The following is a 22,263-nucleotide window of genomic DNA, read 5'->3' on the forward strand; positions in this document are numbered from 1 at the left end:
GAAACAGGCGAGGAAAAGGCGGGTCCTTTCTGTCCAGAGGCAGAGGTAGGGGAAAAAGGCTGCAACAAACAGCAGGTTCCCAGGAGCAAAAGTCCTCCCCCGCTTCTTCCAAGTCCACCGCATGACGGTGGGGCTCCACAGGCGGAGCCAGGTACGGTGGGGGGCCGCCTCAAAAATTTCAGCGATCAGTGGGCTTGCTCACAGGTGGATCCCTGGATCTTGCAAGTAGTATCTCAGGGGTACAAGCTGGAATTCGAGGCGTCTCCCCCCCCGCCGTTTCCTCAAATCTGCCTTGCCGACAACTCCCTCAGGCAGGGAGGCTGTGCTAGAGGCAATTTACAAGCTGTATTCCCAGCAGGTGATAGTCAAGGTGCCCCTACTTCAACAAGGACGGAGTTACTATTCCACACTGTTTGTGGTACCGAAACCGGACGGTTCGGTGAGACCCATTTTAAATTTGAAATCCTTGAACACATACATAAAAAAGTTCAAGTTCAAGATGGAATCGCTCAGGGCGGTTATTGCAAGCCTGGACGAGGGGGATTACATGGTATCCCTGGACATCAAGGATGCTTACCTGCATGTCCCCATTTATCATCCTCACCAGGAGTACCTCAGATTTGCGGTACAGAATTGCCATTACCAATTCCAGACGCTGCCGTTTGGACTGTCCACGGCACCGAGGGTGTTTACCAAGGTAATGGCGGAAATGATGATACTCCTTCGAAATAAGGGAGTTTTAATTATCCCATACTTGGACGATCTCCTAATAAAGGCGAGATCCAGGGAGCAGTTGTTGGTAGGAGTAGCACTATCTCAGGAGGTGCTACGCCAGCACGGTTGGATTCTGAATATTCCAAAGTCACAGCTGGTTCCGACGACACGTCTACTGTTCCTGGGAATGATTCTGGACACAGTCCAGAAAAAAGTGTTTCTCCCGGAGGAGAAAGCCAAGGAGCTGTCATCTCTGGTCAGAGACCTCCTGAAACCAAAACAGGTGTCGGTGCATCACTGCACGCGAGTCCTGGGAAAGATGGTGGCTTCTTACGAAGCAATTCCTTTCGGCAGGTTCCATGCCAGAATCTTTCAGTGGGACCTGTTGGACCAATGGTCCGGATCGCATCTTTAGATGCATCGGCTAATAACCCTGTCTCCAAGAACCAGTGTGTCTCTGCTGTGGTGGCTGCAGAGTGCTCATCTTCTCGAGGGCCGCAGATTCGGCATACAGGACTGGGTCCTGGTGACCACGGATGCCAGCCTTCGAGGCTGGGGGGCAGTCACACAGGGAAGAAACTTCCAAGGACTATGGTCGAGTCAGGAGACTTCCCTACACATAAATATTCTAGAACTAAGGGCCATTTACAATGCCCTAAGTCAGGCAAAACCCCTGCTTCTACAGCAGCCGGTACTGATCCAGTCAGACAACATCACGGCGGTCGCCCATGTAAACCGACAGGGCGGCACAAGAAGCAGGACGGCAATGGCAGAAGCTACAAGGATTCTCCGATGGGCGGAAAATCACGTGCTAGCACTGTCAGCAGTGTTCATTCCGGGAGTGGACAACTGGGAAGCAGACTTCCTCAGCAGGCACGACCTCCACCCGGGAGAGTGGGGACTTCATCCAGAAGTCTTCACACTGATTGTAAATCGTTGGGAACGGCCACAGGTGGACATGATGGCGTCCCGTCTAAACAAAAACCTGGAGAGATATTGCGCCAGGTCAAGGGACCCTCAGGCGATAGCGGTGGATGCTCTAGTGACACCGTGGGTGTACCAGTCAGTTTATGTGTTCCCTCCTCTGCCTCTCATACCAAAGGTACTGAGAATAATAAGAAAACGAGGAGTAAGGACAATGCTCGTGGTTCCGGATTGGCCAAGAAGTGCTTGGTTCCCAGAACTTTAAGAGATGATCTCAGAGGACCCATGGCCTCTACCGCTCAGACAAGACCTGCTGCAGCAGGGGCCCTGTCTGTTCCAAGACTTACCGCGGCTGCGTTTGACGGCATGGCGGTTGAACGCCGGATCCTAAAGGAAAAGGGCATTCCGGAGGCTGTCATTCCTACGCTGATTAAAGCCAGGAAAGATGTAACGGTAAAACATTATCACCGCATATGGCGGAAATATGTTGCTTGGTGTGAGGCCAATAAGGCCCCAACAGAGGATTTTCAGCTGGGTCGATTTCTGCACTTCCTACAGGCAGGAGTGACTATGGGCCTAAAACTAGGCTCCATTAAGGTACAGATATCGGCTCTGTCGATTTTCTTTCAAAAAGAATTAGCTTCACTACCTGAAGGTCAGACATTTGTAAAAGGAGTGCTGCATATTCAGACCCCCTTTGTGCCTCCAGTGGCACCCTGGGATCTCAACGTGGTGTTGAATTTCCTAAAATCACATTGGTTTGAGCCACTAAAGACCGTGGATCTAAAATATCTCACGTGGAAAGTGGTCATGTTATTGGCCTTGGCTTCGGCCAGGCGTGTATCAGAATTGGCGGCTTTGTCATTTAAAAGCCCTTATCTGATTTTCCATATGGATAGGGCAGAGTTGAGGACTCGTCCCCAGTTTCTTCCTAAGGTGGTATCTGCTTTTCACTTGAACCAACCTATTGTAGTGCCTGCGGCTACTAGCGACTTGGAGGATTCCAAGTTACTGGACGTAGTCAGGGCCTTGAAAATTTATGTTTCCAGGACGGCTGGAGTCAGGAAAACTGACTCGCTATTTATCCTGTATGCACCCAACAAACTGGGTGCTCCTGCTTCTAAGCAGACTATTGCTCGCTGGATTTGTAGCACAATCCAGCTGGCGCATTCTGCGGCTGGACTGCCGCATCCTAAAGCAGTAAAAGCCCATTCTACAAGGAAGGTGGGCTCATCTTGGGCGGCTGCCCGAGGGGTCTCGGCTTTACAACTTTGCCGAGCTGCTACTTGGTCAGGGGCAAACACGTTTGCAAAATTCTACAAATTTGATACCCTGGCTGAGGAGGACCTTGAGTTCTCTCATTCGGTGCTGCAGAGTCATCCGCACTCTCCCGACCGTTTGGGAGCTTTGGTATAATCCCCATGGTCCTTACGGAGTTCCCAGCATCCACTAGGACGTCAGAGAAAATAAGAATTTACTCACCGGTAATTCTATTTCTCGTAGTCCGTAGTGGATGCTGGGCGCCCGTCCCAAGTGCAGATTGTCTGCAATACTTGTACATAGTTATTGTTCACTAAAGGGTTATTGTCATGAGCCATCTGTTGTGAGGCTCAGTTAAAATTCATGCTGTTAACTGGATATGGTATCACGAGTTGTACGGTGTGATTGGTGTGGCTGGTATGAGTCTTACCCTGGATTCAAAATCCTTCCTTATTGTGTCAGCTCTTCCGGGCACAGTATCCTAACTGAGGCTTGGAGGAGGGTCATAGTGGGAGGAGCCAGTGCACACCAGGTAGTCTAAAAGCTTTCTTTTAGTTGTGCCCAGACTCCTGCGGAGCCGCTATTCCCCATGGTCCTTACGGAGTTCCCAGCATCCACTACGGACTACGAGAAATAGAATTACCGGTGAGTAAATTCTAATTTTTATTTATATAGCGCTCTTTCTCCAGTAGGACTCAAGGCGCTTAACAGATACATAGCATAATATAGTACAGAAAATAATGAAGTACAGAACAGCTTTTCATAAAATACAGAATCATGAAGATACTAAAGGGACATTACGGAAATGCTGAGTAAACAGGAAAGCCTTGAGTCTACTTTTGAAGGATTCTATAGTTGGCGCCTCTCGCACTGTGCAGTGCAGTGAGTTCCCTAGAGACGGAGCCGCATGACTAAAAGCTCGACCCCCAGATGAATTACGGGAGATTCTAGGTACTGCTAAAAGTCCTTCATCTATAGATCACAATAATCGAGTGGGGTAGTATGGAATCAGTACCACACTCGACCAATCAACTTACCCAGGAAAGCAGAGGTGTACTGTACTTTCTTCAAAACCAGATTATCTTGGCGCATACACTCTCTCATTGCCCATTTGATGGCAACAGATGGGCAGAAGTGACTGGTTCTCAATTTTTCTTACCACTCTCCTCGATACGGGTGCTATACCACCCAATTGTATACTCAGTTGGTTACCCTGTGGGCGTCTGGAGTCATTAAGCCTTATTTCCGTTCTTCCCTAATATGTATACATTAGTTCCATTACTTTGAATAAGAGAACAGTAAAACAGAAAATTTTGCTCTGATAAACGTCTCCTCATTATTCGTACTCACTTCTGATATAATAAGTGCCCACAGAGACACTAGACAATCAAATTGATTGTGAGTTTATTTAATAAGTTTTTACTCTTCTCATTGAATGTTTTCGTTATCGTCTGTATGTTTTTCATGTAATAAATACAAGTTAAGTTTTAACTAAATCTATACCTACCTTATAATCACACTTACTTACCATATAAATTAAATCTACATACAGTACTTGTACAGTACTGTACTATTACATTTAAAGCGTCCCTCAGAGAGACAAAACCATCTTCTTGCTCCTATGCAAAGCCCCACAAAATAGTCAATAAAATCTCTTTTGATCTATATGCTGTCAGTGTCCAATCAATTTTGTCTACATAGTGAATTATTAATATTATTATTTTCCAGTTGCTTTTAAAATCTAAGTAATTATTGGAATTATTTGTGTTTTTATTTCAAATATTATTTTAAACTAATAAAATAAATGATTTGTTATTAGAGAAGAGCTGTATAGCCAAAACTGCTAGTGGTAATCCTAAAATCAGTTGCTAATGCACACTGCCATATTTCAGTAAAAGTCTATCCCACATCCATAAACACTGACTTTCCTTGATAATTAAACCAATATGTTATCATCAGTGTATGATCTAGTGCCTTTTTGTTAGAGGCTCTATATTCGTTCCCTACGTCCTTTTGTAACCCTTCACAATTCATTTTGATAGCATTGTATGATCTCTAACAAGTGAGGTGGGAAATTGCTAATGTTTGCATTACTTTGTTCAAGAAATTTCCTGGGTAACTAAAAACAACGTATAAACACTTGTGGTTAATCACTGCGGGACACACTGAGCTAATTATATTTCAGTCTGTCTATGCTTAATATTGGCAAATTCTGCAGAGAACAACTTGACCCGCTGGCTCACACTTCCAGATCAGACAGGGTTAATTATGGGAGGTGTTTGAGTAGCGGGTGTATAATCATTTATCAGGGTCTGTAAAGAGTTTGCAATAAATAAGACCCTTGCTTACATGTGAAACTATGGGATCGGACAAAACCTTGCTTATATTTTCCAGACCAATGCTGCCAAAGAAACTTTAATGAGTCCGAGTGACTAATTATAATAATAAATTCTGAATCTGGACATTGTTTTTTTGAAATGTTGCTGCCATAGTAAGGCATTTGGAAAAGCTCTGCTTGACTGGATCCGCAGGCCCCTGAATCCTGTCATAGACTTCTCAGCCTTGTCATACCACTGGATTATACAAAGGGGTCTAAGACACCCTGTGCTTGTCATTTCCTTCGCGTTTTGGATGTAAATCCTGCATGCAAGACCGTGACAATGGTTATACAGAGGGTTGAGTAATATACTAGCTGGCGGAAAATAAACCACCCTTTAAAGGAGCCAACTTTGCTTTAGTGGAGATGATATCTTAATTTGTAGCAGCTGTTTTTTGGGAAGAAATGCTTCATTGACATAGACGAGAAAATGCGATGAGCTGGCTCCTAATTATTAAACATCGGGGCTGTGATTGATCTGCAAAGTAGTCGCTGACAGTTGTTAAATGTGCAGCGGTCACCTGCGTACAGAGGTGGCAGCTGATTTGTAACCAGCCTTATTATATAATAGACACACACATATATAATACAAGGATACAGAAATACAGTATAAAATGAGAAAGTAATGACAGGGATAGCATTTAAGTTATGAGTGTTCTCCTAGTTCTGTTGGTAGTAGTCGGTGTCTCTCTCTCTCTCTCTCTCTCATTGTGCTGCTTCGTGATGAAGCAGGAAGGATATAACTGTTCCAAGTTAAGTGTGTAAAAGTGCTTTTATCAAAGTGCTCAAAAACTCAGTGTCGTCTAATTGTACTCACTTATGTTAAACACAAGTAAAATGAATGAGTAATTCAAGGTAAAATAGACAATAACATGAAAAGCTCAGTGTTCCACAGGGGATGCGGTCAGGGTTAGGATATCATATCACACCCCACAGGGGATGCGGTCAGGGTTAGGATATCGTATCACACCCCACAGGGGATGCGATCAGGGTTAGGATATCATATCACACCCCACAGGGGATGCGGTCAGGGTTAGGATATCATATCACACCCCACAGGGGATGCGATCAGGGTTAGGATATCATATCACACCCCACAGGGGATGCGGTCAGGGTTAGGATATCATATCACACCCCACAGGGGATGCGGTCAGGGTTAGGATATCATATCACACCCCACAGGGGATGCAGTCAGGGTTAGGATATCATATCACACCCCACAGTGAATGCGGTCAGGGTTAGGGTTAGGCACCACAGGGGTGGTCCGTCATAGCCGCCAGCTCCCCTATTTCCCAAACCCCACCAAGTCTTAGCCCTAGTAGCCACCCCCTATGATTAGCCATAGCCGACCCCCCCCCCCCACACACACACACACTTTCTTAGCCCCAGCCGACACCCCAGGCTTGTTAGGGTAAATTACTTACCCCGTCCCCTGTCTACATTCTAAAAGTCAGGATCCCGCTTCTGGCCATGTGACCGCCGGCCTACCGACCATGGAAATATCATATCACACCCCACTCTGTCTGTCCACCACTAGCCCCTGATGATGGCGTGTGCTAGTGCAGCAGACTAGCGTACAGGTCAGCCATCTCCATTCAGTGGCCTCTTGCTCGGCCGTTATTTTGGGTAATGATCAGACTGTACTTAAAGAACTACAACTCAAACTACAATCGTAGCCCTATACAATACAGGCTGAGCTGAATAATATACATGAAATAATGACGACAGTGTTTTATTTAATTCTGCAGCTAGTCATGTTAGGAGGATGCTTTTCTTACTGAGTGGGCAGAGACTGAGGAGACAGATTGACAAACCTGCTATACTGTATAGTAAATAATACACCATTGCATCTAGTTAACAATATACTATATACTGGCAGCATATTTAGTTTATTATCACAATGATACTTACAAATTTGTTGTCGATATTTCTCCTCGTCCTCGCCAGTCTCCGCTGAGTGATGGGTTGTTAACTAATGTGCATGCGCGGCGGCTGCGCATTGTACTTCAAAGCCATGGGAGAAGACGTGACTGGTACAATCACAGACAACTGTAAGCTCAGCTAACCACTGTTTGCTAAATACTAAGCAGAGGTCATAACCTCTTTACCAAGTGCTAAAAGAGTTATGGCTCCTTCCTAGATAGAGACCTGCTAAGCGCAGACTTATCCCCTCCTTTACCTATTACAAGCCATCAGGGCACTGTCCTGGCAGGGGCTGTAATGTGGCTGGGTCATATTACCTTACTCCGTAACACTAAGCGATGTAGTCTAATTGTATGGTTCATGCAGGACCTGAAAACGTCTATTTGAGTTTTACTAGTCCTTTAAATATTAGTGATTGTTCCATGATAAACACAGTTGTGGCGTTAATAGTGACGTCTTCTATGCACAGATCATTATTACCTATTTTTATGTGGAAATTATTATTTCTTACCAATCCCCCTAGGTCATATCACTAGAACTACCAGAGTGATTCAGGGCACAGCTCCTTCCAGAACTGGCGCCTCTTCCTGGCATGCGCTGATGAAGCTAGGTACACTTAAGCCTATTCCTACAGCTAAGATGTGTTACTGGCTTCATATAGCAGAGGCCTCTACAGTTAATGAAACACAAACCGCTCAACTTTCTATGTATTTATTATCTATTTATTACCAGTTATTTATATAGCGCACACATATTCCGCAGCACTTTACAGAGAATATCTGGCCATTCACATCAGTCCCTGCCCCAGTGGATCTTACAACCTATACTCCCTACTACATGGACACACACACATTCACGCTAGGGTTAATTTTAGTTGGGATCCAATTAACCTACCAGTATATTTTATGTATGTATGTATGTGTATATGTATGTGTGTGTGTGTATTTCTCTGACGTCCTAGTGGATGCTGGGAACTCCGTAAGGACCATGGGGAATAGCGGCTCCGCAGGAGACTGGGCACAAAAAGTAAAAGCTTTAGACTAGCTGGTGTGCACTGGCTCCTCCCCCTATGACCCTCCTCCAAGCCTCAGTTAGATTTTTGTGCCCGAACGAGAAGGGTGCAAGCTAGGTGGCTCTCCTGAGCTGCTTAGAAGTAAAAGTTTAAATAGGTTTTTTATTTTCAGTGAGTCCTGCTGGCAACAGGCTCACTGCATCGTGGGACTAAGGGGAGAAGAAGCGAACTCACCTGACTGCAGAGTGGATTGGGCTTCTTGGCTACTGGACATTAGCTCCAGAGGGACGATCACAGGTTCAGCCTGGATGGGTCCCGGAGCCGCGCCGCCGGCCCCCTTACAGAGCCAGAAGAGCGAAGAGGTCCGGAGAAAGCGGCGGCAGAAGACGTTCCTGTCTTCAAATAAGGTAGCGCACAGCACTGCAGCTGTGCGCCATTGCTCTCAGCACACTTCACACTCCGGTCACTGAGGGTGCAGGGCGCTGGGGGGGAGCGCCCTGAGACGCAATAAAAACGATATAAAAACCTTATATGGCTAAAAAGAAATGCATCACATATAGCTCCTGGGCTATATGGATGCATTTATCCCCTGCCAGTTTCCTGAAAAAAGCGGGAGAAAAGGCCGCCGTGAAGGGGGCGGAGCCTTTCTCCTCAGCACACAAGCGCCATTTTCTTTCACAGCTCCGCTGGAAGGACGGCTCCCTGACTCTCCCCTGCAGTCCTGCACTACAGAAACAGGGTAAAACAGAGAGGGGGGCACTATTGGCAGCTAATATATAAATACAGCAGCTATAACAGGGAGTAACACTTATATAAGGTTATCCCTGTATATATATAGCGCTCTGGTGTGTGCTGGCAAACTCTCCCTCTGTCTCCCCAAAGGGCTAGTGGGGTCCTGTCCTCTATCAGAGCATTCCCTGTGTGTGTGCTGGGTGTCGGTACGATTGTGTCGACATGTATGAGGAGGAAAATGATGTGGAAGCAGAGCAATTGCCTGTGTTAGTGATGTCACCCCCTAGGGAGTCGACACCTGACTGGATGGTAGTAATTAAAGAATTACGTGACAATGTCAGCACTTTGCAAAAAACTGTTGACGACATGAGACAGCCGACAAATCAATTAGTGCCTGTTCAGGCGTCTCAGACACCGTCAGGGGCGCTAAAACGCCCGTTACCTCAGATGGTCGACACAGACCCTGACACGGATACTGAATCCAGTGTCGACGGTGACGAGACAAACGTAATGTCCAGTAGGGCCACACGTTACATGATCACGGCAATGAAGGAGGCATTGAACATTTCTGACACTACAAGTACCACAAAAAAGGGTATTATGTGGGGTGTGAAAAAGCTACCAGTGGTTTTTCCTGAGTCAGATGAATTAAATGAGGTGTGTGATAAAGCGTGGGTTTCCCCCGATAAAAAACTGCTGATTTCTAATAAATTATTGGCACTATACCCTTTCCCGCCAGAGGTTAGGGCACGTTGGGAAACACCCCCTAGGGTAGATAAGGCGCTCACACGCTTATCAAAACAAGTGGCGTTACCGTCTCCTGATACGGCCGCTCTCAAGGAACCAGCTGATAGAAGGCTGGAAAATATCTTAAAAGGTATATACACACATACCGGTGTTATACTGCGACCAGCGATCGCCTCAGCCTGGATGTGCAGCGCTGGAGTGGCTTGGTCGGATTCCCTGACTGAAAATATTGATACCCTGGATAGGGACAGTATATTATTAACTATAGAGCATTTAAAGGATGCATTACTATATATGCGAGATGCACAGAGGGATATTTGCACCCTGGCATCTAGAGTAAGTGCGATGTCCATTTCTGCCAGAAGAACGTTATGGACGCGACAGTGGTCAGGTGATGCGGATTCCAAACGACATATGGAAGTATTGCCGTATAAAGGGGAGGAGTTATTTGGGGTCGGTCTATCGGACCTGGTGGCCACAGCAACGGCTGGAAAATCCACCTTTTTACCCCAGGTCACCTCTCAGCAGAAAAAGACACCATCTTTTCAAACCCAGTCCTTTCGTCCCTATAAGGGCAAGAGGGAAAAAGGCCGCTCGTTCCTGCCCCGGGGCAGAGGAAGGGGAAAAAGACTGCACCATGCAGCCTCTTCCCAGGAGCAGAAGCCCTCCCCCGCTTCTGCCAAGTCCTCAGCATGACGCTGGGGCTCTGCAAGCAGACTCGGGCACGGTGGGGGGGCCGTCTCAAGAATTTCAGCGCGCAGTGGGCTCACTCGCAAGTGGACCCCTGGATCCTGCAGGTAGTATCACAGGGGTACAAATTGGAATTCGAGACGTCTCCCCCTCGCCGGTTCCTGAAGTCTGCTCTACCAACGTCTCCCTCCGACAGGGAGGCAGTATTGGAAGCTATTCACAAGCTGTATTCCCAGCAGGTGATAATCAAGGTACCCCTCCTACAACAGGGAAAGGGGTATTATTCCACGCTGTTTGTGGTACCGAAGCCGGACGGCTCGGTGAGACCAATTTTAAATCTAAAATCTTTGAACACTTACATAAAAAGGTTCAAATTCAAGATGGAGTCACTCAGAGCAGTGATAGCGAACCTGGAAGAAGGGGACTATATGGTATCTCTAGACATCAAGGATGCTTATCTCCATGTCCCAATCTACCCTTCTCACCAAGGGTACCTCAGGTTTGTGATACAAAACTGTCATTATCAGTTTCAGACGCTGCCGTTTGGATTGTCCACGGCACCACGGGTCTTTACCAAGGTAATGGCCGAAATGATGATTCTTCTTCGAAGAAAAGGCGTATTAATTATCCCTTACTTGGACGATCTCCTGATAAGGGCAAGGTCCAGGGAACAGTTAGAGGTCGGAGTAGCACTATCTCAGGTAGTGCTACGTCAGCACGGGTGGATTCTAAATATCCCAAAATCACAGCTGATTCCAACAACACGTCTACTGTTCCTAGGGATGATTCTGGACACAGTCCAGAAAAAGGTGTTTCTCCCGGAGGAGAAGGCCAGGGAGTTATCCGAGCTAGTCAGGAACCTCCTAAAACCAGGACAAGTGTCAGTGCATCAGTGCACGAGAGTCCTGGGAAAAATGGTGGCTTCTTACGAAGCGATTCCATTCGGAAGATTCCATGCAAGAACTTTTCAGTGGGATCTGCTGGACAAATGGTCCGGATCGCATCTTCAGATGCATCAGCGGATAACCCTATCTCCAAGGACAAGGGTATCTCTCCTGTGGTGGTTACAGAAGGCTCATCTTCTAGAGGGCCGCAGATTCGGCATTCAGGATTGGATGCTGGTAACCACGGATGCCAGCCTGAGAGGCTGGGGAGCAGTCACACAGGGAAGAAATTTCCAGGGCTTGTGGTCAAGCATGGAAACGTCTCTTCACATAAATATCCTAGAGCTAAGGGCCATTTACAATGCCCTAAGTCAAGCAAGGCCTCTGCTTCAGGGTCAACCGGTATTGATCCAGTCGGACAACATCACGGCTGTCGCCCACGTAAACAGACAGGGCGGCACAAGAAGCAGGAGGGCAATGGCAGAAGCTGCAAGGATTCTCCGCTGGGCGGAAAATCATGTGATAGCACTGTCAGCAGTGTTCATTCCGGGAGTGGACAACTGGGAAGCAGACTTCCTCAGCAGACACGACCTCCACCCGGGGGAGTGGGGACTTCATCCAGAAGTCTTCCAAGTGATTGTAAACCGTTGGGAAAAACCAAAGGTGGACATGATGGCGTCCCGTCTCAACAAGAAACTGGACAGATATTGCGCCAGGTCAAGGGACCCTCAGGCAATAGCGGTGGACGCTCTGGTAACTCCGTGGGTGTTCCAGTCGGTATATGTGTTCCCTCCTCTTCCTCTCATACCAAAAGTACTGAGAATCATAAGAAGGAGAGGAGTAAGAACGATACTCGTGGCTCCGGATTGGCCAAGAAGAACTTGGTACCCGGAGCTGCAAGAGATGCTCACGGAGGACCCGTGGCCTCTACCTCTAAGGAAGGACCTGCTCCAGCAGGATCCTGAAGGAAAAAGGCATTCCGGATGAAGTCATCCCTACCCTGATCAAGGCCAGGAAGGATGTAACTGCAAAACATTATCATCGCATTTGGCGAAAATATGTTGCGTGGTGTGAGGCCAAGAAGGCCCCTACGGAGGAATTTCAACTGGGTCGTTTCCTACATTTCCTGCAAGCAGGATTGTCTATGGGCCTAAAATTAGGATCCATTAAGGTTCAAATTTCGGCCCTGTCGATCTTCTTCCAGAAAGAACTGGCTTCAGTGCCTGAAGTTCAGACGTTTGTCAAAGGGGTACTGCATATACAGCCTCCTTTTGTGCCTCCAGTGGCACCTTGGGATCTCAATGTAGTTTTAGGGTTCCTAAAATCACATTGGTTTGAACCACTTGCCACAGTGGATTTGAAATATCTCACATGGAAAGTGGTAATGCTGTTGGCCCTGGCTTCAGCCAGGCGCGTATCAGAATTGGCGGCTTTATCCTATAAAAGCCCTTACCTGATATTTCATTCGGATAGGGCGGAATTGAGGACTTGTCCTCAATTTCTCCCTAAGGTGGTTTCAGCGTTTCACATGAATCAACCTATTGTGGTACCTGTGGCTACTAGGGACTTGGAGGACTCCAAGTTGCTGGACGTAGTCAGGGCCCTGAAAATATATGTTTCCAGGACGGCTGGAGTCAGAAAATCTGACTCGCTGTTTATACTGTATGCACCCAACAAGCTGGGTGCTCCTGCTTCTAAGCAGACGATTGCTCGTTGGATTTGTAGTACAATTCAACTTGCACATTCTGTGGCAGGCCTGCCACAGCCAAAATCTGTAAAAGCCCATTCCACAAGGAAGGTGGGCTCATCTTGGGCGGCTGCCCGAGGGGTCTCGGCTTTACAACTTTGCCGAGCAGCTACTTGGTCAGGGGCAAACGTTTGCTAAATTCTACAAATTTGATACCCTGGCTGAGGAGGACCTGGAGTTCTCTCATTCGGTGCTGCAGAGTCATCCGCACTCTCCCGCCCGTTTGGGAGCTTTGGTATAATCCCCATGGTCCTTACGGAGTTCCCAGCATCCACTAGGACGTCAGAGAAAATAAGAATTTACTTACCGATAATTCTATTTCTCATAGTCCGTAGTGGATGCTGGGCGCCCATCCCAAATGCGGATTGTCTGCAATACTTGTATATAGTTATTGTTGTGAGCCATCTTTTCAGAGGCTCCTACGGTTATCATACTGTTAACTGGGTTCAGATCACGAGTTGTACGGTGTGATTGGTGTGGCTGGTATGAGTCTTACCCGGGATTCAAGATCCTTCCTTATTATGTACGCTCGTCCGGGCACAGTATCTTAACTGAGGCTTGGAGGAGGGTCATAGGGGGAGGAGCCAGTGCACACCAGCTAGTCTAAAGCTTTTACTTTTTGTGCCCAGTCTCCTGCGGAGCCGCTATTCCCCATGGTCCTTACGGAGTTCCCAGCATCCACTACGGACTATGAGAAATAGAATTATCGGTAAGTAAATTCTTATTTTATGTATGTATGTATGTATGTGTATATGTATGTGTGTGTGTGTGTGTGTGTGTGTGTGTGTGTGTGTATGTATATATATATATATATATATATATATATATATATATATATATATATACACAGTATATACATGCACTGTATATATTAAAATAATGCAAAAACTCAGTAATATATTGGACCTACTACCTATTTGTTTATATATACAGCACATATATATAGTCCTGTGGTGTCTTCCTCTGCCTAGTTGCGGGCAGCCTAATGCAGCCACCAACATATTGATGGCTAATGCGCATGCCCTATGGCTGTCCATATTGAACATTACGAGTGCTAAAGGGGTTAAGGCTCATTCTTCAGTGGGGAGAAAAGGACACAAGAAATGGAGCTTTCCTCTTAGCAGTCAGCGGTTTAGAGGAAAACAACAATTATTTGTTGATTTCTTCTGTGCATTGCCAGCGGGTTCAGAATTACCCTCTAATCTATTGAGGCAATGTGTGACAATTTTAACACTGCCGACGGCGGTGTGTGCGCCGCTTATCAGGAGAGAATTGATAGAGGGAGGAGAGCCCCTCCCACTTGCGTCATTTGACACAGGCAGGGATGCAAACTACCCATAAGTTGTGTAAATATTGGGTCAGGTATAATTTGGGTTTTTAATTAATAAACTGCCGTAACCCATATCAACCAATCGGAGAGCTGGCATTTTTGTATCTGGTTAAAAACATAAGTGGCGCCTAATTTCTACTGTACTGAGTTTCCCCTATCCACCTTAAGCGTACTCCCTAAGCGATATATCATACTATTAGAGATATTCAATTTGCCCCGAAGAGACATTGGGAGTAAAAAACCCAGATGTTTCTTCGGGTGCTGCGGTTGGGCTATTTGATTAGCTCGGCCGGTAAAATGTGCTTTTACACCCGTAAACACACAGGTTCAGTGAAACCTGTGTGTTTTCGGGTGAAATGGTCCCGTTTTCGGAGGAAAACGGGGCTGCTATCGGGGATATTGCTTAGCCTGCCGGAGGCAGGTGAAACAAAATCCCTGGTAAGCCGCGGCACGATCCGGCTTATCGGGGCTAATTAGATAGCCCCCAGAGGTGAAACATCACACCTGACTTGATGTCTGGGTAATTGAATATCGGTGTATATATGATAACTGCGTTATTTACAGTATATGTGCGTGTGGGTATATACCAAATTCCCAGCATGCGGCGGCACTCAAGGACTTCTCTCAGCAGTTAGTGAAGAAAGCGGTGTTTTAATATATCACATCAAAGAGATCCCAACTTTTCGGGCCCGTGGCGCCCCTTTTTCAATGTGATACAAATAACATGCAAAACAATCCATACCTTTTATAGTGAAAAGACCCGCGAACGGGACGAGCATCAAGGGAAGGGGGTGGACATCTTATCCGCCCTACTCCCCGAGTGTAAGACCGTGATGTGTAGTGGCCTCGCAGTCCTGGCAAGGCGAACTTCCGGTCACATTACCGGCACCTACATCCCGCCCCCTCCTAATCCCGTCAGTCAGCATGCCGAGTAGCAGGGACTATTCCCACTCGTAGGTGTCCTCGACACCCATAGAGTGGAAATAGAACCTGTGGCGAGTGCAGCTTGCCACTAAGCCCACAGCATGGCGAGTGGAGTGAGCTTGCAAGGTGACTTGTTGCACTCGCCCCCCACCTGCATTCTGCGTCCAGAATCCTGGCGTCGGCATGCTGAACGCCGGGATCACAGACGCCAGTAAACCATACCCAACCCCTTAAGAACAGATGACTTAATTAATTCCTCAGTCAGTTTGATTATACCATCTGTGCACGAGCAGGGATATCCTTAAAACCTGGACTGTTAGGGTGCCTTGAGGACTGGGTTTAGGAACCACTGTATTAGCCTTTCATTAGTGCCTTTGTGTTCTGATTGTTTGTTTTTCTTTTCTTTTAATCAGGTCTTCCAAGCCTCGTTGAGACTCCTAAAAATGATCATCACTAATTATATTCCAAAGCATAAGCTAGGCAAAGGGGAGACGGTACAGTGTGTGGAGAAAACCCTGCCCGACCTGCTCTCCAGGACTGGGGACACTGCCAACCGGCACAGGGTGATCGCAGCCAACTTCATTCAGGTATTTAAACAGCATTTCTGTTTTATCGGGTGATTAAAAAATGCAATCCCTCCTACAGGTGGGCGCTACACCGTTACTATCTAACAGCTGTGAGTAAGAAGTTTTTATAAATTGTTACAAATATCTTTTCTGCTGCCTTATGGCAGAAATACACTGGTTAGCAGTGTTGTTTATATAGAACTAATTTTTTAACATTGGGGAAACAGCATCCAGTGGATTTCTCGAGTAACAAATCAGATCTTTCATAGTTTCCCCTTCTTCTTAATACATTTATTACAGTAAATCTTGGAGGTAGTATGGTACACCATGCCGGTTTCATGGGTATGTAGTCACATAGTCAACATTCTGAATGCTGACACTGTACTGTCGAATGGTTCAGAATGCTGACATTCATAATATTGACATGGTGTCAGTGTTGACATTGTGAAATTCGACATGGAGACACTCATAGCAGCGCCGTAACTAGGTGTGTGCTAGTGGTGCCTTGCACACAGCGCAGATGCACTGGAGGCGCAGGTCCACTAGCAACACCTGCCGGGCCGCCGCCACTCTGAGGTTTCCTGGCCGCGTCTCGCTGTCACCGGCCGGCCCACAGCTGCATTGCCCGGCTACCGCTCACATAGGTAGCCGGGCAGCGCTACACCTCCCCCTTTGCTCCCCCCGTGTGCTGGGAGAGATGACGTCTCTCCCTGCCCGCCCCCAGCCCATTCACAAATGCCCTGCGCTGCCAAGAGCGCAGCGCAGGAAGACGGAAGAGGTGTGGAGAGGAGAGGCGCACGATGGTGGTGAGTATAACACACACACTCTCTCTCTATCCTGCCTGCAGTAATGTGTAAAAAAGGGGGACTGCCTGCCGTAATGTGTAAAAAGGGGGGACTGCCTGCTGTAATGTGTAAAAAGGGGGGACTGCCTGCCGTAATGTGTAAAAAGGGGGACTGCCTGCCGTTATGTGTAAAAAGGGGGGACTGCCTGCCGTAATGTGTAAAAAAAAAAAAGGGGGACTGCCTGCAGTAATGTGTAAAAAAAGGGGGACTGCCTGTCGTAATGTGTAAAAAGGGGGACTGCCTGCCGTAATGTGTAAAAAGGGGGATTGCCTGCCATAATGTGTAAAAAGGGGACGCTGTCTGCCGTAATGTGTAAAAAGGGGGACCCTGTCTGCCGTAATGTGTAAAAAGGGGACGCTGTCTGCCGTATTGTGTAAAAAGGGGGACGCTGTCTGCCGTAATGTGTAAACAGGGGGACGCTGTCTGCCATAATGTGTAAAAAGGCACGTCATGTGCTGTAATGTGTAAAAAGGGGCTCTACCTGGTGTAGTGGCGCTATTGTGCAGCGTAATTTGAATAATGGAGAGGAGACTACTATACACCGTAGTATGAATTGTCATTCTTTTGTGGCCACGCCCCTCCCCCATGAAGCCACATCCCTATATATTTGTTGCGCACCTGCGGCGCGCACTGCTCCTGTCTTGCGTAGGGGGGGCGCCAATGCCATTTCTTGCACACAGCGCTAAAATACCTAGTTACGGCACTGACTCATAGACATTCTGAATGTCCACATCCAAGCTATTTTGACAATCCTGTGTTGACAATCTGAATGTTGGAATCTTATAACATACTAGTTTCGTGACCTGCCCACCATTGCTAAGTGTTCACTGTACCTACCTGCTTCAGGCACGGGTACCTGCTGATGTTTAAAGAACACAAGTTCAAGCACCAGTGACACTTCATATGAAATGGGGACATGTTCGGCACATGGTGGTACAAGAACATGCACCTGTGTTCATAGAGGCCAGTGATGGGTGCTCCGCAGACCTAAATGCATTTGACTAGTGTTGAATAGAAGAAATGGAGCAGACAACCCTCCCCATCCCCCGTCCCCACAAAAAAAACATCCCATAATTCTGCTGCAAGCAAGTGTGGAATGGTGACATTGGGAACAATTGGGGTCCACAGTCGCCCCCATTTACATGCTCTGTACTAGCATTAAAATCTAAAATCCTTGTATGTTCAGGGTATTGAGTAGGAGATCAAAGAAGTGCTATATTTCAACTATAAAAATGAATACCATATACCAGGGGTCAGGGAACTTTTTTACTATTCACCCCAAAACATATTTAGATACGCCGACGTTACCCTCTTGATTTGAAAGGAAGGAAATCATATATTATTGTGCAAATGTATTGGTTATCACTGTTTATATGACATTTCTGAGATACTGTGTATATGTGTATATATGTGTGTGTATATATAGATATATACATTTTTTATTTATTTATTGATTGATTGATTATTTTCGCCAATTATTTTTTGGCGATGAATGAGTTAATTAACACCTTCTCCCAAAACACCAGAATGAATGTAAGAAAGATGGATGAGGGGGGGGGGGGGGACACGACTTTTAGGAGACAGATGGTAACATCCTCACCTCAGTAATGTCAGTGGGAATTTCCCACTGTTATGTGGGCCACTGTCTGATCCAGTGGAACTCCGTGAGCGGTCAGTCACAGAACACTTCCAGTTCTGTTTGTGGGTTGGCGGGCCGCAGGCGGGAGGACAGGACAACGCAGGATGGGCATGAGGGTGCGCGGTGTAACGTCAGCACGTTACACACCGCGGCCAGGAACACAGCACAGGGCAGCCAGGAGCACAGCGCAGGGTGGGCAGGAGGGAGTGCGGTGTGACGTCACATTGCGAGCCGTCCGGTGCTGGACGGGGCTCTTTCTCGGCATGGCGACTGTCCATTATCCCTAGGAATTTCATTTTCTCTAACGTCCTAGTGGATGCTGGGACTCCGTCAGGACCATGGGGAATAGCGGGCTCCGCAGGAGACAGGGCACATCTAAAAAAGCTTTTAGGTCACATGGTGCGTACTGGCTCCTCCCCCTATGACCCTCCTCCAAGCCTCAGTTAGGTTTTTGTGCCCGTCCGAGAGGGTGCAATCTAGGTGGCTCTCCTAAAGAGCTGTTTAGAAAAGTTTTTTTTTTTAGGTTTCAATCTCAGTGATTCCTGCTGGCAACAGGATCACTGCATCGAGGGACTTAGGGGAGAGATTTCCAACTCACCTGCGTGCAGGATGGATTGGAGTCTTAGGCTACTGGACACTTAGCTCCAGAGGGAGTCGGAACACAGGTCAGCCTGGGGTTCGTCCCGGAGCCGCGCCGCCGATCCCCCTTACAGACGCTGAAGAGACGGCAGAACGGAGGTCCGGAAAGCAGGCGGCAGAAGACTCCTCAGTCTTCTTGAAGGTAGCGCAAAGCACGGCAGCTGTGCGCCATTGTTGTCACACGGCTCACTGACTCAGTCACGGAGGGTGCAGGGCGCTGCTGGGGGCGCCCTGGGCAGCAATATAATTACCTTTAGTGGCAAAATAAATACATCACATATAGCCATTAAGGCTATATGTATGTATTTTAACCCAGGCCAGTTTCTTAAAAACAGGGGAAAAGCCCGCCGAAAAAGGGGCGGAGCTTATTCTCCTCAGCACTCAGCGCCATTTTCCTGCTCAGCTCCGCTGGTGAGGAAGGCTCCCAGGTCTCTCCCCTGCACTGCACTACAGAAACAGGGTAACAAAGAGAAGGGGGGCATAAATTGGCGATATTTATATATTAAGAGCGCATATATAGTAAACAACACCGTCTAGGGTTGTTTATATACATTTATAGCGCTTTTGGTGTGTGCTGGCAAACTCTCCCTCTGTCTCCCCAAAGGGCTAGGGGGTCCTGTCTTCGATTAGAGCATTCCCTGTGTGGCTGCTGTGTGTCGGTACGTGTGTGTCGACATGTATGAGGACGATGTTGGTGTGGAGGCAGAGCAATTGCCGATGATGGTAATGTCACCCCCTAGGGAGTCGACACCGGAATGGATGGCTTTAGTTATGGAATTACGTGATAATGTCAGCACATTACAAAAGTCAGTTGACGAAATAAGACGCCCGGCAAACCAGTTAGTACCGGTTCAGGCGTCTCAGATTACCTCAGTCAGTCGACACGGGTACCGACACAGATGAATCTAGTGTCGACGGTGAAGAAACAAACGTATTTTCCAATAGGGCCACACGTTACATGATCACGGCAATGAAGGAGGCTTTGCAGATCTCTGATACTGCTGGTACCTCAAAAAGGGGTATTATGTGGGGGGTGAAAAAACTACCTGTATTTTTTCCAGAATCAGAGGAATTGAATGACGTGTGTGATGAAGCGTGGGTTAACCCCGATAGAAAACTGCTAATTTCCAAGAAGTTATTGGCATTATACCCTTTCCCACCAGAGGTTAGGGCGCGCTGGGAAACACCCCCTAGGGTGGATAAGGCGCTCACACGTTTATCAAAGCAAGTGGCGTTGCCGTCTCCTGATACGGCCGCCCTCAAGGATCCAGCAGATAGGAGGCTGGAAACTACACTGAAGAGTATATACACACATACTGGTGTTATACTGCGACCGGCAATAGCCTCAGCCTGGATGTGCAGTGCTGGGGTAGTGTGGTTGGATTCTCTGACTGAAAATATTGATACCCTGGATAGGGACAGTATTTTATTGACTCTAGAGCAATTAAAGGATGCTTTCCTTTATATGCGAGATGCTCAGAGGGATGTTTGTACTCTAGCATCAAGAGTAAGCGCGATGTCCATATCTGCCAGAAGAAGTTTATGGACGCGACAGTGGTCAGGTGATGCGGATTCCAAGAGGCATATGGAAGTATTGCCATATAAAGGAGAGGAATTGTTTGGGGTCGGTCTTTCGGACCTGGTGGCCACGGCAACTGCCGGCAAATCCACTTTTTTACCTCAGACCCCCTCCCAACAGAAAAAGACACCGTCTTTTCAGCCGCAGTCCTTTCGCTCCTATAAAAAGCGACCAAAAGGACAGTCTTATCTGCCGCGAGGCAGAGGAAAGGGTAAGAAAGGGCAGCAAGCAGCCCCTGCCCAGGAACAGAAGCCCGCCCCGGCTTCTACAAAGCCATCAGCATGACGCTGGGGCTTTACAAGCGGACTCAGGAACGGTGGGGGGTCGACTCAAGATTTTCAGCAATCAATGGGTTCACTCACAAGTGGACCCGTGGGTCCTGCAGATAGTATCTCAGGGTTACATGCTGGAGTTCGAAAGGTCTCCCCCTCGCCGGTTCCTAAAGTCTGCTTTACCAACGTCTCCCTCAGAAAGGACGTCGGTTTTGGAAGCCATTCACAAGCTGTATTCTCAGCAGGTGATAGTCAAGGTACCCCTCCTACAACAGGGAAAGGGGTATTATTCCACACTATTTGTGGTACCGAAACCGGACGGTTCGGTAAGGCCTATTCTAAATCTGAAATCCTTGAACCTGTACATAAAGAAATTCAAGTTCAAGATGGAGTCACTCAGAGCAGTGATAGCGAATCTGGAAGAAGGAGACTTCATGGTGTCCTTGGACATAAAAGATGCTTATCTACATGTCCCGATTTACCCCTCACACCAAGGGTATCTCAGGTTCGTGATACAAGACTGTCATTATCAGTTTCAAACGCTGCCGTTTGGGTTGTCCACGGCCCCTCGGGTCTTTACCAAGGTAATGACCGAAATGATGGTTCTTCTACGAAGAAAAGGCGTATTAATTATCCCTTACTTGGACGATCTCCTGATAAGGGCAAAGTCCAGAGAACAGCTGGAAGTCGGTGTAGCGCTAACACAAGTAGTGCTTCAGCAACACGGGTGGATTCTAAATCTTCCAAAATCTCAATTGACCCCGACAACACATCTGCTGTTCCTGGGCATGATTCTGGACACGGTTCAGAAAAAGGTATTTCTCCCGGAAGAGAAAGCAAGGGAGTTATCCGAACTTGTCAAGAACCTCCTAAAACCAGGAACTGTGTCAGTACATCAATGCACAAGAGTCCTGGGAAAGATGGTGGCTTCGTACGAAGCGATTCCATTCGGCAGATTCCATGCACGAACATTTCAGTGGGATCTGCTGGACAAATGGTCCGGATCGCATCTGCACATGCATCAGCGGATAACACTGTCACCGAGAACAAGGTTGTCTCTCCTGTGGTGGTTGCAGACTGCCCATCTGTTAGTGGGCCGCAGATTCGGCATACAGGACTGGGTCCTGGTGACTACGGATGCCAGCCTACGAGGTTGGGGAGCAGTCACAAAGGGAAGAAACTTCCAGGGCGTGTGGTCAAACCTGGAGACGTCTCTTCACATAAATATACTGGAGCTAAGAGCGATCTACAATGCTCTAAGCCTGGCAAAATCGCTGCTTCAGGGTCAGCCGGTGTTGATCCAGTCCGACAACATCACGGCAGTCGCCCACGTAAACCGACAAGGCGGCACGAGAAGCAGGAGTGCAATGGCAGAAGCTGCAAGGATTCTGCGCTGGGCGGAGAATCATGTCGTAGCACTGTCAGCAGTGTTCATCCCGGGAGTGGACAACTGGGAAGC

The 22,263-nt window shown here is 47.4% G+C and overlaps 1 protein-coding gene across 4 annotated transcripts in view; it reads left to right on the forward strand.

The window, feature by feature from the left end:
* The window catches only part of CEP104 (centrosomal protein 104), a 232,639-nt gene that overhangs the window by 87,290 nt on the left and 123,086 nt on the right, over positions 1-22,263 (forward strand). For all 4 annotated transcript variants that reach the window (XM_063943460.1, XM_063943461.1, XM_063943462.1 and 1 more), the window contains exon 12: positions 15,678-15,851. In XM_063943460.1, coding sequence (XP_063799530.1) covers positions 15,678-15,851 — 174 coding nt within the window. The remainder of the gene's footprint in view (positions 1-15,677; positions 15,852-22,263) is intronic.

This window comes from Pseudophryne corroboree, chromosome 10 (genome assembly GCF_028390025.1).
Source record: "Pseudophryne corroboree isolate aPseCor3 chromosome 10, aPseCor3.hap2, whole genome shotgun sequence".
NCBI classification, from domain to species: Eukaryota; Metazoa; Chordata; class Amphibia; order Anura; family Myobatrachidae; genus Pseudophryne; species Pseudophryne corroboree.